This window comes from Crinia signifera, chromosome 3, assembly GCF_055691185.1.
Source record: "Crinia signifera chromosome 3, ASM5569118v1, whole genome shotgun sequence".
Classification (NCBI taxonomy): domain Eukaryota; kingdom Metazoa; phylum Chordata; class Amphibia; order Anura; family Myobatrachidae; genus Crinia; species Crinia signifera.
This window is the reverse complement of record NC_139219.1, coordinates 122,977,876-122,990,245: the sequence shown is the minus strand read 5'-3', so window position 1 is coordinate 122,990,245 and position 12,370 is coordinate 122,977,876. Positions and strand designations below refer to the sequence as shown.

The 12,370-nt window shown below is 42.8% G+C and overlaps 1 protein-coding gene across 4 annotated transcripts in view; it reads right to left on the bottom strand.

Annotated features, from left to right (window-relative positions):
* The window catches only part of TBCE (tubulin folding cofactor E), a 116,524-nt gene that overhangs the window by 28,603 nt on the left and 75,551 nt on the right, over window positions 1-12,370 (bottom strand). For all 4 annotated transcript variants that reach the window (XM_083176452.1, XM_083176451.1, XM_083176454.1 and 1 more), the window contains exons 10-13: window positions 10,675-10,739; window positions 10,521-10,585; window positions 2,767-2,919; window positions 890-1,043 (exon numbers count right to left, since the gene is read on the bottom strand). In XM_083176452.1, coding sequence (XP_083032578.1) covers window positions 890-1,043; window positions 2,767-2,919; window positions 10,521-10,585; window positions 10,675-10,739 — 437 coding nt within the window. The remainder of the gene's footprint in view (window positions 1-889; window positions 1,044-2,766; window positions 2,920-10,520; window positions 10,586-10,674; window positions 10,740-12,370) is intronic.

Genomic DNA, 12,370 nt, shown 5'->3' with positions numbered 1-12,370 from the left:
AAATTGTATCATTTTAAAGATAGGTTGAACTCGATGGACTAACGTCTTTTTCAACCTCACAAACTATGTCATTAAGTCACTATGAGTCAGTCATGCCTATGACATTGCCTACAGGTCAACTTCCGATCCTGATTGAGGAGGCAATTCAAGACAAGGGTATTGTGGATTGCAGCCACTTGGACTTGAATACAACAGAGAAGAGGGAGCTAGGTGTCACCGGACTGTTTACACTTTTTAGCCAAAGTTTCTGAATTTGACTTCTGATGTGACAAATAAGGGAGAATGTTTCCAGGTGGTAAGTACTACTTACTATTGTTTTCCAAATGACAGTTGTTGCCTGGATTTGGGTACAAAATAATTAATTCCAGACAGAAATGGTGGATTTTTGGGTCTTTTGCCCAGGCAGGACAAGGGGCTTTTCCATCCCATGGGCAACAACTGTCTCCACTGTTGCCTCATTTAAACAAACCACATCCCCCTAATCAGAATCCTCATTGGCAACATTCTCATTAGCGCCATCCACACCAATATCCTCCTCATCCTGGTGTTCTTCTACAGGGACATCCTCAATCTTAATGTTAGCACGTTGACTGGTGGAGCCTCCTCTTCCCATACAGTATTTGTAGTGTCAGGTCTATAAAACGGTGGACACACTTGGACTCTCCTTGGGAATTTGTGATAACTTACAGGAATACACAGCTGATTCCACTTTTTTTTTTTTTTAACTTTTCTACAGGGAGGAGGGCTTACATTGTTATGAGATACAGAACCACTAGTATATAATATATATATATATATATTTTTTTTTTCAAACCAAATGTGGTGAAAAGCTTTTTCTAAATTCTTTTACAAGGTTACAGAGTAAAAAAATTAAGACAGCCTTGCTTACTTTCTACAAGAGTGCTGTATCGTGGATGCTCTTTTAAAAACTCCATGGATGGGTTATTTAGTTCACTATTCTGATTTCCACCTGCTTTTACCAGTCCCTGTCCAAACTTTGTTCTATAGTCAAGTTCAGCGCCCTCTCTTTCTTTCGGAAGTATCTGTCCAAAACATAATAGAAGTTATTATTCTAAAAGTAACAATCAACTGTAAAATATAAAGAAGTCAAATAGTTGAACCTGTATCCTGACTACTTATCTAGTAAGTGGTGGGGCTTGAACCAGTAATTTTCTGCAAAGGCCCGACTAATCATAAGCTTTCTCCTGCAGTACGATGTGAGAATTTATGCAGGTACTTATGTATTATCTGGGCTCCCATGTTAAATGCACCCCATTTTTCATACCCCTACTATCCAACTACGCATGGAGTTGATTTTATATAGTGTGACGAGCGCAGCGAGCCCCGTGCCCGAAGCGTGGCGAGCGCAGCGAGGGGACGCGGTTCTCATAAGAAAAACTGGAGCCCAGATATTACATAAGTACCTTTATGCATTATGATGCAGTGGCAGTGCCAGTATGACAAATGATCTATGGCTTTACATTTCTTCCATTAAGCAGCATGCTTTATAATTAACAGTATACTGAAGACCATTAATTTTGTAGTTGTACAGTACAATGTAATAGTGTTAAAGTTATATGAAGATAATGTCAAGTATAAACATACATGATCTAAGATATTTCAAGCTAGTTACTTTCTCAAAGCAACCATGAGTATGTGTAGAGAAAAGTAAAGGAACAAAAGTCACACAATATACAGTAAGTCTGTACAAACAAGTACAAATCCTATTAGTCACGATGATATTGCATGTGCAAATCATCGCTGCAGTGACCATACTTTACAGCGGACAAATTTGCAGAAAAACTGCTCACTGTCTGGTAGCATTGTTAAGGGGTTGAATACACAATGTGTAAGGTCCATCAATGTGATTTAAAGCACTTAGTATACAATTGTGGTATCAAATTAGCCAAACCCAATTGGAGGGTGAATGACAAAGATGAGAGATTGGCATGACTAGAAATTAAAATTATGTTATGACAAAATTACTAGCGTTTTATAATCTGTGGATATATGCTGCTAATGGGTGTTTAAAATGTAAAGTTAATATTTAATATGAATATTAATTTATGCTTTTGATTTTGTTTATATGGACTCCAGGACATTTTGCCTGTAATGTACTTAATAAGTCATCAGCAAAATGGCTGCTGTTAAATACTAATGGCTCTCAGGCAGTTCTATCTATACGATTCCAGACACGTGTTACATTTGTCATCAAATGCTGAGGTTTTATTGATATTTTTTAATTTGTTCATTGGATATATTATTATTTATTTATGTGTAGTTTAAGATGTATCCTGATATAAGACATTATATAGGATATATTTTATTTAATGCAATGATAACAAATAAAATAGAAGTGCCTGTTTAAACATTCCCCTACTCATGAAATCAAGGTGGGGGTATATATACTTCCTATTCACACCATTAAGGAAGGTTCATGTAGGTCCGAAAAGAATGGGTGGTGATAAATGGACCGCAGTGACTTGCAAAGGTTCCAGAAAGTTTTCTGAACACACTCATTCCATATGAGAAGTATTGAAAATGTTCGGTGGGTCTACATAATTATTCAAAGTCCTTTCTGGGAATTGCTTTTAAATTTGTGTCATTAAACCTTTCTATTGCATTTTAAGATAATTGCATTTCTTGATGATTTGTAAGAGACTCATTTAAAAAATATTGTGCATTTGCATATACTGTAACTTGGTAGAGTGTTTTACATTTTCAACCATCCTTAACTGAAACCCCACTTATGAAGAAAACACTTACCCCAGTCTTGTTTAAAACTTTCAGCCTTGCAATCTTTGCGATTATAAGCTGCCGAACAGTTTCAGGGTTCTTTTCAGAATCCATTAGCGGATTGTTCTGGCAATTTAGAGACTGCAGACTCTGCAGTTTATTTAACTCATTTATAAAAGACCACTGAAAAGGAAAAAAAAATATTATATATATATATATTATAATATTTAATATCATATCAGGGTAAAGCTGGGTAAATCCAGCTCTGTACATCCCTACTTGTTATAGTAAACATTTAGCTCTCCCTGGCAGATGCATTAAGCCTCATAAAGCGGTGATAAACTGTAAGGTTATAATGCACAACTGAAAAGTTACAGCAATTGATTGGCTTGTGCGTTATCACCATCCACTTTATCATCATGTTATGTATGAAGTATAATTCAATTTAGGCAAATATAATTTATGCTACTAGGTTAAACGTCTTGGATATTCTTACTGCAGGTGAATGATGCTGTCACTATAGTGCAGATTTAAGCTGAGTGCACACTAGACAATGTGTGTCCATATTGAAATTGCAACAAGGGCATACACACTTGCTGATGTCACAAGTGATGGAGCATGGTCCTCGCTAGCAAGGTCTCATGTCAGCCCTGCGTGGAGGATGTCGCTGATGACATGTCACTCGGCAGAGTCCTTTACATCATGGGGCTGTTTCCTTGATTCTCTGATCTAATCAGAAAGCACAGACCTGCAGTCAGCGATGATCAACAAATCCATTTGGGAATCGGGTAAATTCTGCATGTTAAAAAAACTCACATTTTTGGGTTGGGATTGATGTATATCTCTGATTCACAGATATAGAATTGAGGGATTGGAGAATTGCGGCAACCAGTCGTAAATGCATGGGGCCTTAAGATACACATTTTATGTGAATTCAGAATTCACAGCCAAGTGGTTCATTCTGCACCCCAAATAGTAAAAATATTTTTTGCATTTAAGGCACTGCAAGCTGGGGGGCACCAGCTAAAATCATTTGAGGGCATCAAATTGGTAAGGGCAGTTTCTGCCCTTACTCGTCCTTTCAACTGTGATTACCTTTTTCTGTCCCACATGCATCACTGTGCTCCCTTGTTCGATCATCTCACAAGCAACACTGGGCACCCCTTACCCTCATCTTATAAGTCTTACTGTGCTGCCCTGTTCACCCATCTCACATGCTTCCCTGTGCTCCACTGTTTCCCCATCTCTCACTGTGCTTCCCCGCCTTCTCATTCTACCCGGCTCCTCCTCCAAGCCCCTATAAGACAGAGTCTCACCACTCGACGACCCCAGCCCCCCACCCCTCATCTGCAGTAAACTTTACTCACCTTCGAAACAACCGGGCTGCTGCTGTAGGGTGGGGCAGGAGACACAAGTGTTTATTCTAGCACCCGCCATATTTGAAAACCCATGCATTTCCTCTTCCCTGCCTGGGGTGTTGCTGTCTGCTGTGGTGTTTCTAGTACAGGTCTGGTTTGCATATCAGTGCTGATACCACAATCAGGCTGGCATTGTTTATACGGCACTGCTGGGGGGCATTGTGTTTATGGCATAACTGCGGGTATTGGGGGCATTGTGTAACTGGCACTGCTGGTGGCATGGTATATATGGCACAGTGTCTATTCAGAGAGGCTGGGGGGATGGCCAGCAGCTCTCAGCACTGGTCATGCCCCCATAGTGGAAAAAATGGGGGATGTGGCCTCGCAGGAGTACCACAATAGTAAGTCAAGCCCCCTAATTTTGGGCGCTTGCCTTCGGCAGATGTCCCTTCCTCTTTGCCTCCAGTGTTGGGAGGTATGATTGCAGCATATTGGACATTGCAGTGTGTGGCATATTGTGTCTGGGGCATTGCGGTATGTGGTAGGTGCAGTACAGTGTGTGGCATAATGTGTAAAGGGCATTTTTTAATTATTATGCAGATTTTGTTTTTTTTAAGTAGTTCTTCTGGCGGTTTATTTTGTCTTGAGTAGCTCACGCCCAGAAAAAGGTTTGAGACCACTGCTCTAGGGCAACAAAAAAGTTTAGGAACCATTGATCTACACATTTATTCGGGGGGGGGGGGGGGGGGGGGGGGGGGGCCAGGACCGGCATGGAGTGAGACATATCTTGCCTGAGCTCTCCCACCAATATCCTGACACCACATCCTGGGGTGACCCGGCCCGGGGCATTTATATTCCGGCTGCAGCAGAACCCTTATGCTACCTGAAGCACCTACTTTTGTCAGTCACCTCCGTCTAGTGCCCGAGATTTTCTGTGTGGAGTCCCTGGCGTGGCCTTGCTCCGGGATCAGAGTGCCGCCATCTTTGATCTGCCTGCTGGGACATCCATTCTCGTAGCCCGGCGAGAACACCCCCGCCGCGTGACCTGCAGTGCCCGGAGACTAGGAAGAGCGGTGCTACACTCCTCGAGCCCCGCTCCGCCGACATCACCAGAGAAATCCCTGCTCCGCTGACAGCCTGGCTGTGACGAGACGAGCCGCCATCTTGAGTCTGCCTGTCGGGACATCCACTCCCATCCCCCTGTTGGAGCGCCTGCGCTGCGTACCTAGCAGCACCCGGAGGTAAGGGGAGGCGATGCTGACATCTCTGGACTCTGCTCCAGCTCCCAGCTAAAATAATCCCACCGCTTTGCTGTGCCGCTGGCCACGGAGGGAGGGGAGCCGCCATCTTGCCACTGCATTAGGCTGCTTACAGTACCCTGCGGACCCCCCTGGGTCCGGCCTACCATGGGGGAGCATCTGGGGGCACGGTGTGTGAGAGTTGGTGCGTGCCTGCTAGCTATATAGCAGTTCCAGCGGCTGCAGCAGCACACTATCAGGCCTGCATACTTGAACTAGCCTACAATCATTGTCACGGCAACCACACTAGCAGTGCCCTAGGAGAATATCCAGCCATAGCCTGTGCTCCCTATAGTTTCTGTGACCCTTCACCTGGACACTCTATTCTTAACACATTATTCCCTGGATTGCATGTGCTAGCCTCTACAGTGGGACAGTTGCTATTAGTTGCTGATTTACTTATTACTACTTCATTTTCCAGCGACCCCTACTGGTGCTACTATGGGGAAAAGTAACCAGAACTCAGCAGCTGCTTAACTGGAAAAATTATCCAGGCTCCCTCCACAACCTAAACAAACTGAGGATATACAGTCTGCACCCCCCCCCCCCCCCCTGCAAACCCACTCCCTCCCCCTGAAACCCCTGATGATCCTTGATGAAGTAAGGGCAACTGAAACCAGATTGGCAGATAAGATAGGCCAATTACAATCTGACCTATCCATCATCCACCATGATCTACAACGGGTGCGGGAGAGGGTGGATGAGGTAGAAGCACGTACATTCACGTTGGAGGACACGGTGATGCCCTTGGACAGACGTACCGCTACCCTGGAATCCCAAATGCAAGAGGTCCATCTACACACTTATTCAACAGATTGCCTGCTGACCGATATATAAATTTGGTAAGGTGTATGCATAAATGTGTGCATACACACATAGTGATCTGCCACCCAATATGCTGTCCAGCGGATCTATTTGAATATGCCGTCCACTTGTGACATATATATATATATATATATATATATATTTATATATATATATATATATATATATATATATATATATATATATATATATATATATATATATATATATATATATATATATATATATATATATATATATATAGACTTCCAAGAATGAAGGCACACGACACAGGATAAACTTTTTCACCGCAGGTGTATTATGGCTAGTAACATCTAGCGCTTTCAGGGGATACAACCCCCGTCATCAGGATGGTAGCCACACAGGTACAATGGTGTAGTCAGAACCCCGACTCCTCCCCAAACAACATTTATTTACAGAACATGTTTGATTACTCACCTGTCCAGTCGCCCAGCTCCCGCGGCAGCTCAATTAAGACATTCACTAAGCTGATGGACGATTCAATGAATAGATTCCTAGCGACGCCGTATAAAATTAAACCCAATATGACTAAGCAAGAGATCGTTGCTTTACAAGCTTTATGGAAAGACAAATCCATAATTATCCGTCCTGCGGACAAAGGCGGAGCAACTGTGGTGATGAATGTGGATGACTACAGACAAGAGATCATGGGGCAATTGTCTGACGTCGAGGTATATGACCGTCTCTCTAGGGATCCGACTGTAGGTTTCCAGAAGGAACTCTTTTCGGTGTTAGATGCAGCTAAGACTGCAAAGTTTCTCCCTGAGAAAGTGGTCCAGATCTTGAAGGTCCAATACCCTGTGATCCCAGTGCTGTACACACTGCCAAAGCTCCACAAGAATCCGGAATCCCGTCCTATCATCTCGGCCCGGGGCTCACTGCTACAACCGGTTTCCCAAATGCTTGATAGCATCCTGCAACCACTGCTTCCTCGTGAAAAAACCTTCCTCAAGGATACCAACACCTTCCTTTGCAAATTGAAAGAGATTGATGCCATTCCTCCTGGTGCACTTTTATGCTGTCTCGATGTGTGCAGCTTATATACATCGATACCCCATGAGGGTGGACTTCGATCCATGAAGGACTTTCTTCTCAAGTATTTGGACCCTGCTATTTTTAACCATGACTTATTTCTTTCCCTACTTGAATTGACCTTGTGCCGTAATTTCTTTCTATTTGATGGAGCCTATTACATTCAGCGTAGAGGGTGTGCAATGGGATCTTCCGTTGCCCCCTCTTACGCGAATGTGTATATGTTCGCGCAGGAGCGGGACCTCTTCTTCAGTGACCAGGACATTTGGGGACACGTCATGCTGTACCTACGGTACATTGATGACGTGTTCCTCATCTGGACTGGGGGGGAGGAGAGGTTCCGCAGCCTCATGAGTGATATCAATGCCAAAAGTCCTTTTATCAAATTTACTTATGAGTGCAGTACATGTAAGGCCAATTTTCTAGATGTAGCCATTGAGATCAAAGATGGAGCTATAACAACTAGCCGATTTTCAAAAAGCACCGACAGAAATACTTTGTTGAGGGCCTCCAGCCACCACCCCCCATCCCTTAAAAAGGGTCTGCCCCTCTCACAGATGCTCAGGGTGGCACGGCTGACCAGTGATACAGAGAGGTTACCGCATGAATTAGATCTCATGATAGAAAGGTTCCTGGTCAGAGGTTATGATAGGGACCTGTTGGCCATACAGAAACAACAGGTTCTGGATATGGACCCTGAAGCCCTGTGGTGCCCAAAACCAAAGAAAAAAGAGAAGATGATCCCTTGGGTTCATGAATTCTCGTCGTCAAGCCCCATCGTTCAGAGAGCATCTAGGGCTCTCTGGCCTATCATTCGTATGGACAATGAGCTACCTGGCCTTAAAGACCACAGACCATTGCTTGCATATACTCGGGGGAGGAACCTTAGGGACCGGTTGGTCCATGCGGATATATCGGAGTATTCTTCCGTGACCCCGCCCAATGTGTATAGGAAACCCCCTGGGTGCTATAGCTGTGGTAGCTGTATTACATGTAAATATTTGATTAAGTGTAAGGACTTTCAACATCCCCACTGCAATAAGAGGTATGATATTATATCTGTACTCACGTGTTCCTCTTCACACGTGGTATATGCTATCATTTGCCCTTGTGGGTTATGGTATGTGGGCCAAACAACCCGCATGTTTAAAGAGAGGATGGCGGCCCATCAGTCATCTATTGACTTGAGTTTGAAGGGGAAGGATGTGGACCAGCCGGTCCCACGTCATTTTAAAAGCATGGGTCACCCTCTGTCATCTTTAAAGTACTTTATGTTGGATCAGGTCCCATTAAGTGCCAGGGGAGGTGATCGAGCCCAAAGATTGCTTATTAGGGAGACCCAATGGATCTTGAGACTTGGGACCACCAAACCAGGTGGTCTCAATGACAAGATTAATTGGAATAGTCTCACCTAATTATCCTTTCACATTTTTTAATCCATGTATCTGTGCAATTCAAGTTATGTCCATATTGATGCCGTATAGTCTAAGATTTCTTTATCTTGCATGAGGAGTCCTGATATTGCCCACCGGTTGGTTGAGCTTAATCAATAACCCAATTATTAAGCTATGTGTTATGTATATACAATAGTATATGTATATCTAATGTAGTTTTCTGGCTTTATATATGTATCTCTTATAATGGGGTATGTATTGTGTATGTGTTTTTTGTTCACTGTCTCATCGTTGTTATTATTGTTTTTGTTTAGGCATTTTCCTGTCCTTTAGCGCCGGCATCCACGGGGGGCAGCACCGCCCACCAAGGAAGAGACACGTCTTCACCCAGTGGAACGCGGAAGTGGGTCTTGGAGCGCACGCTGTGCATTCCAGGAGGGAGCTTCCTGTGTCCTGTAGAATGTGCGATGACGCACTTCCGGTATGGCGATGTGCGGCCGCGGGAGCTGGGCGACTGGACAGGTGAGTAATCAAACATGTTCTGTATATAAATGTTGTTTGGGGAGGAGTCAGGGTTCTGACTACACCATTGTACCTGTGTGGCTACCATCCTGATGACGGGGGTTGTATCCCCTGAGAGCGCTAGATGTTACTAGCCATAATACACCTGCGGTGAAAAAGTTTATCCTGTGTCGTGTGCCTTCATTTTTGGAAGTCTACAAATTTATTGGGAGTGCACCGACCAAGCTGTTGAATATAATTGGAGTGCCGGCATATATGGAAGATTATATATATATATATATATATATATGGGACAAAAAAATGTAAGATCATGCGCTAAAATATAGTCCCAAGTCACCAGTAAAAAGGGAGCCGAGGGCGCTCTGACGAAGTCCCAGTGACGAAACGCGCCAGGGCGTGGCCTACGTCCCCCACCGGTGTTTGATCCTATTGCTGGCTGACGTCGCTTCTCAGGCTCCCTTCGTCCCCGGCATCCCCGCTGACCTGCACGGCAAACCAACCTGGCGGACCATCCGAGGTTGTTCGGGCAGACACCGTTCCTGTGACGTGAGCAGCTCTGCCTTTGGCTTAATTTTCATACCTTGTGGTACCCAGTCCACAGCGATTATTGATTTGGTACAAGGCTATCTTGATATGTACCTGGGATATTGTGTTTTATCCTAAATAAACTCCTTTTAATGCACTATGAAGCGCACCTTTCTTCTTATTTCTGCATAGATCTCTCCCCTCTGTGGATCCCAGAGGTTCCCCCATTGGAGAAAGGTTGCTGCTGGGACTTATTACACAGACTTTGGTGCAAATTGTTTTTGTGTTAATTACAGGACTATTCAGCTGGGTGATCCAGCAAGTATTTGTGGCGCTTTAGTTCTCATTATCTGCATATATATATATATATATATATATATATATATATATATATATATATGTATATATATATATATATATATATATATATATATAAAATCAATGTTTTAGCCGGCTGGTGAGCTATTCAATTAGCCTGGAGGAAGCCTGCAGGCTCACATAACAGTGATTTATTTTTGGGTTTACAATATGCCATAAATAGCATGCTACAGTCCGAGGCCATCATCATTTTTTACTCCAGTTAAATGAACAAGACAAATTGAATTTGGAACCAGTTCTAAGCCAGTGTATCAAAAATTTACAAACATGAATCTTTGATCTTGAGTATACTATCTATATAAACCTCCTGCTGAATAAAAAGGTAATAGCTCTTTACGCTACCAATATAAAGGTCAAAATATTAATGGCAATTGATTAAATAACGAGTATGCATAAACATACAGTATATTCAATTAAAAATCATAACTTACCTGTGATACATTATTGCCATCGACTAACAATCTATTTACAGCAGGAAACATTTCAGTGCTGTCTCCTAAAAAATAAAAAATGTAAACAAAATAGATTTCCACTTCATAACTTAAGAAAAGGACTGTTAGATTTAAAAGGGAAAACAGAACTTACCAAACTGAGCCACAGAGAAGTTTATTGAAGAAATCTTGTTGTTTGAAATTATTAGATGATTTAATCTATGTATAATGAGCAAAGATGATGTTATTTATTTGATGAACTATAAAGTAATAATTGGTGCTGACACAAAGTCAAGAAAAATGTACAATTAACTAAACATACTGTTATTCATCCAAGATTCCTTCTTAGTCTGTACAGCAGGCAGTATACAAGCAATGGTGCCTTGTAGGGGAAAAGCAAGACCCCTATAGTATCCTAGCTAGAATTTTTATTAAAAACAATAGCTACAGAAAACAAACAATAGGATTATGCTGCTTTCCCACTGCAGACCAGTTTAAAGTACTGGTAATCTTAAATGGTATTTAAAACGGTATTAGCATTCCCACTGCAGCAGATTACCGTTTTAAATACCATTTAAGTACCATTCCCATTGCAGTGAACCGTGTAAAATGTAGAGTGCATAACCCCCCCCTTCCCCCAGTGTAAAGAGTGCCTAATCTCCCCCCCCCCCCAGTGTAAAGAGTGCCTAACCCCCCCCCTACCTGCCCTGTGCCCCCACTTCCCCTCCCCTTGTACTTACCTGCACGGGGATGCAGGGCAGTGGGGAGGCAGCGGGGGTCCATGCGGGGTACAGGCAGTCCCAGTGCCTGATGAGACCTAGTAGTTCTCACTTTGCGCATATGTAATGAGTGCACGTGCATACTAATGAGCTGCTCATTACATATGCGCATATGTAATGAGCGGCTCATTATTATGCCAGTGCACACATTACACATGCACAAAGTGAGAACTACTAGGTCTCATCAGGCACTGGGACTGCCTGGAGGCTAAATAACGTTTAAGAGGCATTCCCACTGCCTCTTAAACGTTATTTTAACGTGTAGGACTCTGCTTTAAAAACGGGTTGAAATACCAATTAGCTTTAAACGGTATTTCAACTCTGTCACTTTCCCACTGCAGCCTTAAAACGGTAAATTGCGCTGAAAATCGGCAATTTACCGATTTTTAGCTGCAGTGGGAAAGGGGCATAACTCAACCTCCACTTATATCATTAAAAAAAGTAAGTGGTCATTGCTGTACAGAAATACAGAAATTAATTAAAAAGGAACATTAGATTTATTTATTTATTTATTTACAGTTTCTTATATAGCGCAGCAGATTCCATTGCACTTTACAATAGTAGACAGTGATAAAACAAACTAGGCAACAACAGACAGACTTGGAGGTTACAATCTATTAGATAGTATTATTCATATATTATTCTGGTTACAAGACATTAAATTTGAAACTGACAATACAAAGTTGCTTCTATAAAGATTTCAAACCAATAAAAAAAAAAAAAAAATGTCATCCAAGTGTCTCTACAGCCTCATACACACTGTATGAGGAGCGATGATGTAAAAATCGGTGGGTGAAAAATAGGTCAGCGCATAAACAATGAACGGTTTTCAGAGGGGGTGAACCACTTTCCATAGTAGGAGACTATGGCCCTGATTCTAGATGGCTCCGCCCCCTCCCCCGCGTGTTCATACGTGGGATCGATGTTGGGTTTCTGTCTGGGTGGCTTCGGAGATTTGCACAGTCTCGCAAGGGGGGGGGGGTTTGGGGTTGGAGGTGGTCAGGGGGGAATTAACATAAGCAGGGTGCGCTCAGGAAAATGCTGGGTGCCCCCATGCAAATGCAAGCAGAT